This window comes from Strongylocentrotus purpuratus, unplaced genomic scaffold (genome assembly GCF_000002235.5).
Source record: "Strongylocentrotus purpuratus isolate Spur 01 unplaced genomic scaffold, Spur_5.0 spur5_scaffold_1, whole genome shotgun sequence".
In the NCBI taxonomy this organism is placed as follows: Eukaryota; Metazoa; Echinodermata; class Echinoidea; order Camarodonta; family Strongylocentrotidae; genus Strongylocentrotus; species Strongylocentrotus purpuratus.
In genome coordinates this window covers 32,552,573-32,563,729 of record NW_022145594.1, presented here as the reverse complement: position 1 = coordinate 32,563,729, position 11,157 = coordinate 32,552,573, and the positions used below count along the sequence as shown (strand labels likewise).

The 11,157-nt window shown below is 38.5% G+C and overlaps 1 protein-coding gene across 1 annotated transcript; it reads right to left on the bottom strand.

The window, feature by feature from the left end:
- Positions 1-297: 297 nt before the first annotated feature.
- LOC579226 (retinoic acid receptor RXR-gamma) lies at positions 298-9,022 on the bottom strand. The gene is made up of 5 exons (XM_011667470.2): positions 8,423-9,022; positions 7,658-7,903; positions 5,162-5,420; positions 3,799-3,983; positions 298-2,310 (listed from the first exon to the last, which is right to left on the bottom strand). The coding sequence occupies exons 1-5, from the start codon at positions 8,829-8,831 to the stop codon at positions 2,066-2,068; spliced, it is 1,344 nt and encodes a 447-aa protein (XP_011665772.2). The 5' UTR covers positions 8,832-9,022; the 3' UTR covers positions 298-2,065.
- Between the last annotated feature and the right edge of the window lie 2,135 nt (positions 9,023-11,157).

The window sequence follows — 11,157 nt, the reverse complement described above, 5'->3', positions numbered from 1 at the left end:
TCAAGATGAAAGCTAATGATATATCTCTACATTCAATTTTTAGCAGTAAAATTATGCAGCTGTCAATTTTTGTAATGCATTGTGATAAATTACTCTGGTACATTACACATCCTTCTTAATTCAATTTCAGTTTGGCTCTTTAAGTTCAAAGGCCTTCATTTTCTAAATATGACAAGTAGCAGCTTAAAAATGAAGCCCCGTATACATCTTTCTGTGTACTATGCGTGTTACTTTACCAAGACTGGGCCAAATTTCTAGTCATTTTGATGACTCCGGAGCCTTGCAGTACACACAAAACTTAATTATGCTACATGATCAACCTTTTCTGATTGATTCCACACGGTTTCTTTCACAATGCAATTGCATGACCAGAACTCAACTTCATCTTTAAAGCACAAGGATATAAAAGTATAGGCCCACACACAGTATAAGTTCGCTTAAACCTCTAAGCACACACACAAACCGTAACTTTCTGGGATAATTCTGGAAACTATTGCACGCTTTTTCATTTAAAAAAACATGGAATAGTCTCAGTAAATGAAACACACATGACCGTGTTTCACTATCATTTGATAAGGATCTAAGAATGAGTTGTATTCTAAAGCGTAGATATACTTATAGGTCAAGTTTCCCGCAAAAGTATTATTTGTGTAGTCAGTGTGAAATGTTGACAAAATGACCTTTGTAAATATAGAATCACACACATGTAGTAACATCATCATTATTGTCATAATACATAATATGTATTATTGATGTATTCTCAAAAGTCTCTAAAAATAAGAAGGTTCACATGTGTGCAGGTGCTATTACATCAGATTGCATAAAAACATGGATAGATCTTTTGTTTTTCTTTGTTTGTTTAATTACTGTTTGATGGATTTGATCAAACAGTTTGTTTTCTGTGGCAGTAAGAAAGGAAAGGGAAAAAAAGCTAAATACTACTTGTACAAAGTTGCTATTCTAACACTAGGTTTCACTATGATAATAAAAATTTTAAATTTCATAATCCAATCCTGTTGAAATATTACCAAAACTTTGTATTACCTTTAACCTAACCTATAACACAATGGCAAAACTAACAATATACCTACAGCTGTATGAAGAAATAAAGCCTGGAACAATTGTTGCAGAAGCAAATGTCAGGTCACAATGGAGCTAGGTCAATAGGGAAACACAAGGTCAATCGGGAAACACAGGGTCAATCTGGAAAGTGACCAGTCAGATGAGGTGATTCCTATGAGTGACCATTCAAACGGTATATCAGTGAGTGATCGATCAGAGACAGTGCTCTCCCTAGGACATACGGTGTAAGTCTTGGAAGTGACCAGGTCAAGCAAGGTCAATAGGGCAAGCGACTGGTCACATGGGAGAGATGGTGTTCCTGTAGCACGAGCGAGAATCTCCAGCCGCCACATTTTTCCAGACACAAACAGGGATATACAAACAACACAATTTTAGAGTGACATAAACATCTTCAATATATATCTTATCATTCATTTACACATTACAAAAACACCTAGGTAAATCTGCAGTTTCCTGTGTCATGTGCACACACCTATTCAGTGACAAGGGGCGTGTTTCACAAAAAATGAGATTAACTTTAAGTTGGACTTAACTATGGCAGGCTGTTCATGCCACTGTTTTCTCTCACTATTTACTGCCACTGGTCTCTCAAGGGACGTAAAAATCGTGGTCACAAATCTACAGAGTTTATATTTTTTGATAATTCATGATTGAAAGAAAAAAATTATCCAAAGATCATAATGGCGAGAACAACCACTGGCTACATAACTGGCGTGCCATAGTTAAGTCCAACTTAAATTTGATTTTAATCTTTGAGAAACACCCCCCTGGTGTTCCAGTGTCACAAGCTAGAATCTCCGGCTGCAGTTCTGCAGATAAAAACATTAAACCAGGGGCCCGTTTCACAAAGCCCTTTTTCAATGACAAATGACAAAAATCAGTGACAAATCCGCTGATAGCCAATCAGAAGCAAGGATTTCAGTAGCTTATAACAAAAACTGTCATTTGTCACTGATGACAAGTGTTGTGAAATGGCCCCCTGTTAGATGGTACAGTTCATCATCTCCTCCACCAGACCCGGGACCTGGATCTTCCCAGCCAGCTTGAGACCCATGAACTGCTCCATAGCCTTTGCGCTGACCTTGCGCAGCGTGGGTAACCGCATCAGGATCTTGCCGTAGCGTTTGGGCTCATTGGGGAAGGCCGAAGCGATGTACTTCTGCAGGCAATCGAGGTAGCACTTCTGAAGCTCGGTCACGCTGTCCACTTCGACTAGGCCTGGAGCATCTGGGGTGGTAATACATGTATATGCATAAATCAAAATGGGAAAATTGCTTAATGATAGTAACAATGATGGTAATAATGATAATAATAATAGTAATAATTACAGAAATATATAAGAAATATCAGTAAGAGGAAAAAGAAGAAGCAGGAGAAGGAAAATGAGGAGGATGGGGAGGCAAAGAAGGAGGAGGAGAAGGAGGAAGAGGAGTAGTAGAAGAAGGAGAAGGTGAAAAGGAGGGGGAGGAGAAGAATAAGAAGGAGGAGAAGGAGGAGAAGAAGGAGAAGGAGGTGAGAAAGAGGGAGAAGAAGAAGAAGAAGAAGAAGAAGAAGAAGAAGAAGAAGAAGAAGAAGAAGAAGAAGAAGAAGAAGAAGAAGAAAAATGAATACTTCTACAGCACTCATATTCACCATACAAGGTGCTCAAGCTGCTCCAATATCACCCCAATCCAGGCTAGCCTGAATTTATTCTTGCCAGGTACCCATTTAACACCCAGGTGGAGAGTGGCAAATATAGTCTTGCCAAAGGATATCAGTGATGTTCTGGCACATAAACCCACATCCTCATTCCTATCAATGCCAGGAAAATTATTTTAAAGTTCACTTTGTTTTGTTGACTTCTTTTAATAAAGCTTGGTGGGGTTTTCAAACTTATAACAAATATTTCATAAATTCATTTTTTTTAACTATCTCCTCTTCCTCCTCCTCTTCTTCTTCTTCTCCTCCCCCATTTCTCATTTCTTCTTCTGCTTCATCAGATAAACAATTACATTTTGATCAAACAAGGCAGCACAATTATTTGTTTGCTTCATTAGTGACATGGACAAGAAGATAAACACCATGTTTACTCGACACTAAGATTTTTGTAAATGAAGATGTACAGTTCATATATCTATAAAAACATAAGCCCAATGAAACCATAAGAAAAGACATTATAAGCAGTAGAAGTACCTATAAATAGAAAAGAATTGAAAACAAAAACAAAACCTGCAGTTATTTTTGTATGTCTTGTAAGACTTGCTAATTATTGTCATAAGATTTAGAGCCTATTTTTAATGTCAAATGGCTGCCCTTTGCCAAGAAGCAATACAAGAGACAGAGAAACAGAGACAAAGAGAGAGACAGGCAGACAGAGAGAGAGAGAGAGTGGCGGGCAAATAGTGAGAGACAGGGAGAGACACACACAGAGTGAGATAGAAGTACAGAAACAGAGAGAGAGGCAGACAGAGACGGAGACAGACACAGACAGACAGAGATAGGGGGGGGGGCACCAATCTCATCCAAATGGAAATCAACATAGCCATTGAAAAGGACGAGTGCGGGAGGGGGTACATAGCATCTTCTTTTCATATTCCTTTTCTTTTCAATTTTCATTTTGCCATTTGACTGGTGAAAAACACAAAAATAAGTTCACAAATTTTGTTCAACTTGCAATAAATTATGACGAGACAAAATGGTGTCGGACAAAGGGGAAGGATTTCCCTATGTACTAACCTGGAAAGCAGACTACAAGGCCATTCAAGATACAGAACTCGGTCACGTCAAGACTCAGGTCCTGGAGAGTGCTGCAAAACTCGACCGTCGCGTTGATCAGATCTCCCCATCCCAGGTCCTTGCATTCTGATATCGTCAGCATACATTTCGTTGTGAATTGGAGCATGGGTAAACAATCTACAGATCTATAAGGATTGAAGAGATACGATAGAAAATCAAAGAAAAATTGTCAACAGGCACTGGCGTAGCCAGACTACTGGAACAGGCAGGGGGGGGGGGTGACATACATGTAAATAAAGTATCCCATTTGTATTACTGTTTTCACTTTTCCCTTCTGATTAATTTTTTTCATGACTGTTCTTAAAAAGCAAGTCCACCCGGATATAAAGTTGGTTTTAATAAAAGCAGAAAAATGCGAAAATTGAAACCTGAGGCTGTTATATGTTTCAAACCCTTGTGGACCTTCCTGGCAAAAATTAAGGTCTTGACACCAAAGTTCGATGGATGACTCATATTTTCAACGAATGTTCCTAGTTCTTCCTATTGATAGATTTAATCTTGAGTTCTGGTTATGATGGGAAATGAAATTTCACAGATTCAATCAAACTTTAATATATCAGTCACACTGCCAAACCGACGCTAAACTGACCAATTCTTGTGTTCAGTCTATAGAGTACCGAAGCTGTGACGTCATAAAAATCTATTTTTTATAATTTCTCAATTTTTTCTTCATATTCCGAAAGAACATCAAAATTAATGTCCAAATGTCGAAAACCAATTGAATATGTTAAATATCGGCTGAGATATGACCATCTGAATAAATATACTCCCCATAGGAACTCAGTGTTATATGCTCTGGCTCCTAATGGTTAGGAGCCAGAGCATATAACACTGAGCTCCCATAGGACATATATTCATTCAGATGGTCATATCTCAGCCAATACTTAACATATTCAATTGGTTTTCGACATTTGGACATCATTTTTGGTGTTCTTTCGGAATATGAAGAAAAAATTGAGAAATTATAAAAATAGATTTTTGATGACGTCACACTTCTCCACTCTATAGTCGGTCTGGTGTTGGTCTCATTGGTGTGATCGGGCTTTAAATAGTAGCTTCGCATATCCAAACAGTTATTGAATTGAATTTCTTAACTACTGTCATGCACAAATAAAAGGAAGGCATGAAAATCATCTTACGACTCACATTTGTATGAAATATAACAATACATGAACATATCATCAACAAATAACTACAAATAACATAAATAACATAACAATGTAATATAATTTACTCTCTCTGTTAAGAGCCAGAGGAATTATTTGTACATAGCCACAGTGATTCCTTCTGAGAGGGCCGTTACCTGTAAGCCAATCGTAAGACGTTAAGATCCATGAAGGAGGCCTTGAGGAGCGCCATCTGGTCCTCAAGACACAGCTGCCGGAAGCCCGGTATAGACTTGGCCCACTTGACGATCATGTAGAGCTCTTGGAAGCCCCCTTGCATCAGGTCCTGGACCGTGAAGCCGCGGATGGAGTAGGGCGGGGGCGAGAACTCGTTAGGGGATGGGGGCATGAAGTTTGGCATGCTATCCATGGAAAACAACATACCTGGCGGGGGTCCTGAACATAGTGAGAATTTAGATTAATCGAAAAGGTACTATTAACCCATTGCTTCTGGGAACCGGGTGGTCCCTGTGTTAAGTCTATGGGAATGAGAGAATTCAGTAATCAACTGGTTAAATGAAACCATGAAAGAAAAAAAAAATTAAAGAAAAGAGAAACCAATTAGATATACTTTCGTTACAAGAACATAATTAATAAAAAGTAGTAGGGTGATTCTGAGCAATGACTTTTATCCATTTATTTTATTCCCAAAAGGAAAATATGTTCCTTTTGTATCGCTACCAATAGGCAATGATGGTATCAACAGACTTTCTAATTCTTGATGAAAAAATGGAATATACTGTATAGGTTGTACTACAGGAAACATTGTACAGAACCCTCCATTACAAAGAGAAATGGTGCAGAATGATGCACAAAATAGAAAGAGATGAAACTAAAGAGAAAGTGAAGAAACTAACCACAGAGAAGAAGTAAAAAAAATTAATTTTTAAGAACAGGTTTTAAAATAAAGTTTGGGGATCCATAACCATTAACAGAAAGATCAGTGAGTGCGGTTAGGACCGGCTTTGTTGTGCGCAGCCTCCTAATTCATCACTAATTATCTTTCATTTAGTATACAAAAAACCTCAAAGGATTTTGAATGTGGCATACAGCCAGGCTATGGGAACAAGCCTTGGCTTATACAGTAGGCTTGCGGGTGCACCATGTGAAAGAGAGAGAGAGAGAGAGAGAGGATTGAGGAGTCCTGAAAAAGGACTCTCGGTAATCTTTCTTGAGGGTGTGTAGTCCTGAAAAGGACTGTTTGAGCCACTCCCGCCACTCATCCTCTCCAAGCGGTATAGTTCTCCTTAGAACTATAAGCTAAGAAAAATAACCAACAGTCTTTTTCAAGACTACACACCCTCAAAAAAGATTACCGAGAGTCCTTTTTCACGACTCCTCAATCCTCTCTCTCTCTCTCTCTCTCTCTCTCTCACATGGTGCACCTGCAAGCTGACACTTACAAGCAGCATCTAAGCTAGGCAAATTCATGCAAAAAAATATATTCAAAAAATTTACTTGAAAACACATCAGACAATTAGTCTGAACCGAGTCAGGAGCAGATTTGAAGAAATTATATTTTTAAATGTTGTAAAACCAAAGATATAAGAAGTAAACTGACCAAGTATCTGTACTAAAAATCGTACATGTAAAATTGGTCGTACACATTCGAAAGCTCTAAATGACGCGCACGGTTGCGTTACGTGCGTTCTCGAATCCAAAATCATACCTCACACACACACTCTCACCATACCGCGAATGGTCCGTCGTGGGGAGCTAGCCGGCTGAGAGTTTGCAGCGATACCAACGCAGCTTCGGAGCTCCGCAGCGCGCCATTTTAGCGGGACTCGGAAAGGTTCGCGGTGGGAAGGCAGCGGTCTAGCTTTTTGCCCAAACAACGCTAGATCGGCTGCTGGCAAAATGAAAATAACTACGATCGAGAACATCGTCGGTTTCTTAACTTTTCAGTGAGATAATTCTGAATTCTAATTGAGACTATATAATAAATTAAATCGACAAAGAAACCTTGGTAGAACTCTTATAACTATACAAAAGCTTGTTTATTTCTTCACTTGACATTTTGTTTTTGACCATTTTTTCATGCGCGAGTCAATGCAAACTATGTATTACCAAACTTTCAACACGCAAGGAACGGGGAACACTCATGGACCACGTATCAAATTCGTTGCTAAAAAAAAATCAAGGGTGATTTTGAAGCAGTGAAGAATATTGGCGCTGCAATGCGCAGAAATATACTTGAAAGAAACTTAAAAAATCATACTTGAATTTTCAGAAAATCGTATTTGTATTACTAGTATTAGTGTACCTAGATGTGAATTATTTATAACTCAGATTTTATGAAGATTTGTCGGGAAAAAATGTCAATTTTTTCCGTTTGGTGGTCATTTCTAGGCTAATATTTTAAAAGTTACTTCAGTAATGGTCCCGATGTTTCTCTTATCATACTCGCATGTTATTCCTACATAGATTAAACATAGGATGGTTAAGGGTAAGACCGGATAACATTACAAAAAAGATATATCCTTCCAACCTCCCATATCCAAGTTTTGGGCTGATTATTGCCGACCCACCGCAGCAAGGCCATTCAGATTTTCGTACGCGACCGAAGCGCCCTCTAGTGCCCCATGAATGTGCCTATCTAAGCCTTGGCTTAATCAATGGGGACTACCTACCAGCAGAGGCATCTGGGATCAGATGGGGCTTGGCATCGATGAGGGCCTTCACGGTCGGTCTCCAAGGTTCGACGTCGCTGCCAGTCAGGTCATCATGGACGGTCTGTGCATTATCGTTGGTCGTGGACTGAATGACCTCTGACCCCATCGGAGAACAGTCTATCCTGCCGTGGTTGGAAGTGGTCGTTTCGCTGCGGAGTTTCTTGTGCTTCGGCTTGCCTCCGGGAAGCCTGTCTTCTCGTACAGCTGAAGATCAATGTAATATAATAAAACAGATAAAGTTGGTCACTGGAGATAATTATTTTCTCATTCTCATGATTTCGAAACAATACTTAATTTGAAAAATGGAAAAACGATATTAATAGCAATTTGATCTAGTCTAGACCTATAAAGAGAAAGCACAGCATCAGTAATATTGGGGATTTTAATAAAGATTAAGAAAGTAATGTATCGTTACCATTAGCCGGTTTAATAGGCAGTGATAAGAGTGTAGTCTAAACTGTTAATTATCCAAAACAAATCCTAGCTTATGTTTTACACGAACAGAAAAAAAATCCTATTTAAAAAATATATAATTTGCACCATTTCATCACCTATAGATCTAGAGTTGATATAGACCTAGATCTATAAGACTATAAAAGTTATCTCTGGACTCTACTCAGACCCTACTAAAATTATTGTCCTTTAACTTTCTCTTTTATTTAACATTTAATTAGATCAATTAGGTCTAGATCTAGTCTAAGTTTTGATTTGAAGCATAATTACCATCCGTTTTCATGCCAGCTGTTAAACACTTCTGGAATCGACAAAACTGACAGCTATTCCGACTTGTTTTGTTGATTTCACAGCAGCCTTCCATGTTACTACGTCCTCTGCAAGAATACAAGAGCTGTTTCTGGACTGTTCGCTTGAAAAAACCCTTGCAACCTTCGCATGAAAATACCGAATAATGGCACCCGGTGCCGCGGTCGCCACACACAAGACACGGGCGCTCTCGGTCGCGATCGCCTATTCCACCGGCGTCGGGGTTGCTGGCAAGCGGGCTGGTGCTGGAGCTTGTGGATCCCGGCGAGTATTGAGCATGATCATGAGGCGTCGAGGGACTAATAGAAGACGAAGCGATAGTCGAAGGGCTGGTCGACATCGACAGCTGATCACTGTCATAGCATTCCATCTGTCCTCTCGGATCTTGCTAAAATTACTGCAAAATGTATCAAAATCTCGAGGGAAGGCTTTGTCTCCTCCCAGGGCCACCACGGTCTGTGTACGTGCGTGTATATAGATGTGGGTACTCAACTGAAGTTAACGACTAAAATATGTCTAAGATCAATTGTTGCTGTTAGGATTGTTGGCTTGAGCCACTGATCTCTACCGTAGAGATCAGTGGCTTGAGCACACCGATCTGTACAAAAAAAAATAATTCCGCATCTGTGTTCAGTGGTTTGAGGTACTCTTACCAGGCGCGTACGCAGATCATCCCTCTCTCTCATCCCCCTCTCTCGATCTCTCTCTCCCTCCCTGTTTCCACCCTGATACTCTCTAACATTCGGTCCATCTCTACTTTTCACTTATCTTGATTTCAATTTCCTTATCCCTCTTTTTGATTTTCCTTTCTTTTCATCTCTTTCCCTTCGAATAGGGATTGGATTTTTCATAATCCATCAAATAGAAAATAGAAATAGTACAATTATTAAGTAACAAGAAAATCATATTTAATTCGCTTATTCAAAATACATCAATTTAATTGACATAAAAATATACAGTAGCTCAAAACAATTATACACAAATCAATTTATCTTACATAAGCTGCAATTATTGTAAGAAACAAATCGTCAGTCACTGACTCACTGTTTCCACGCCTGAATTGTTAATGACTAATGCAAATATCAAAGCATAGAAAACATGCAAAGCACTGCTGAATATATCGATTCCATTGAACATTTTTTTTTTCAGGGCTGTTGCCAGGTCAAATTTCCTTATGTTTGAGAAGTATTTAAGCTTCGAACTACATGTGTCTCAATAATGTCATCTTTTTGTTTAAAAACAACTTTTTTATATGCATGCAAATTCCAAGAGTCTGTAGTTTCTATTGTGAGACTGTTGATTGGGTGAAATACATCACTCCTTTAAAGAGAAGAAAAGATGTAGCTTCGGAGAGTATTCTTATCCTAAATCCAAATTTAAATACATTGGTTGTTCCCAGGTGTACTTTCCAGCTGCATGTTTTTCATGTTGGTATTTACTTGGTAGTTAAGCTATTATATGGGAAGATACTGGTTTACAACCCTGTGATTATTAAGGATGTTCCCTTTTTATATGTTGATTATTGAAATGTAATTTACTCCTGAATACTTAATCAATTTGTGATTAATAGATTCAAGAGCCTTCAAAGATTGTCGTACATGACATGTTTTTTTTTTTATAATTGCAAGGAAGCATTTATTTTGTGTATTCTGTAAGTCAGGCTATTATAGCACCTTCAATGTGGAGAGGGTACATAATCCTTTATAGCCTTATTTTCGGGAATGTTACCTTTAAATAGAAATTGTTAGAGTGGGAGGGGTGGGGCGGGGAGCTGCAATATTGCATGCCTTACATGTATCAGTTTCTTTCCCAGATGACGGGGTTTCGTTCTTGCTTTTCGTGGGGTCCTTTAAGGTGGGGGATTGGCTCTGGGACTGGGTTAAATTTTCTTGTGTGTGATAGGTTATGGATGTTCTGATTAATTGTAAATTGTTCTCCCTCAACGTGAAAGGGATCAGGGACAGAGATAAAAGGGAACGCATATTTTTCTGGTGTAAAGATAAAGGGGCGGACATTGTTTTCCTACAAGAAACATTTAGTACTAGCGATTGTGAGGACAAGTGGGCTTCAATGTGGGAGGGTTCTACTTATTTTAGTCATGGTTCTAATCACAGTAAAGGAGTTCTCGTTTTGATTGCGCCGAGGATAGATATTGAGATATTGCAAGTCTTAAAAGACAGTGAGGGTAGATATATTTTTATAGACTGTAAGTTTCAAGGTGTTAGGTTGATTTTAGGCAATGTGTATTTTCCAACAAGAAATTTTGAGAGTGATCAATTGCAATTTCTTCGAAAATTACGCAATAATCTGGCTAAGTTAAATAAAGACACCTACCCGGTTATAATAGGTGCTGATTTTAACATGATTAGGGACATTGAATTTGATTATAACGGGAAATCTTTAAACAGGATTTCGAAAAGATTTAATCGAGAATTTGAAAAATTCATGGAAGATTTGCAGCTTTTGGATATTTGGAGATGTAGGCATTCTTTAAAAAGGCAATTCACTTATATGCAAAACAATCCCTTTATGCAAAGTAGACTAGATTACTGGATAATATCAGAATGTCTAGAGGAAATGGTTATGAAGTGCGATATAATTCCATCTGTTGCCCCTGATCATCATTCAATATTTTTACGTTTATTTGACAAAACAGTCAATAAAACGAATGGAAGAAAAGGGTCATATTGGAAATT

Bases quoted from the DNA above. Each gene is read 5' to 3' on its own strand.
- LOC579226 (XM_011667470.2), bottom strand. From the start codon at position 8,831: ATGGAATGCTATGACAGTGATCAGCTGTCGATGTCGACCAGCCCTTCG. The intron at 3,984-5,161 runs GTAACGGCCCTC...CAATCCTTATAG, and splicing joins GTCTTACGATTGGCTTACAG to ATCTGTAGATTGTTTACCCA. The intron at 2,311-3,798 runs GTTAGTACATAG...TTACCACCCCAG, and splicing joins CCTTGTAGTCTGCTTTCCAG to ATGCTCCAGGCCTAGTCGAA.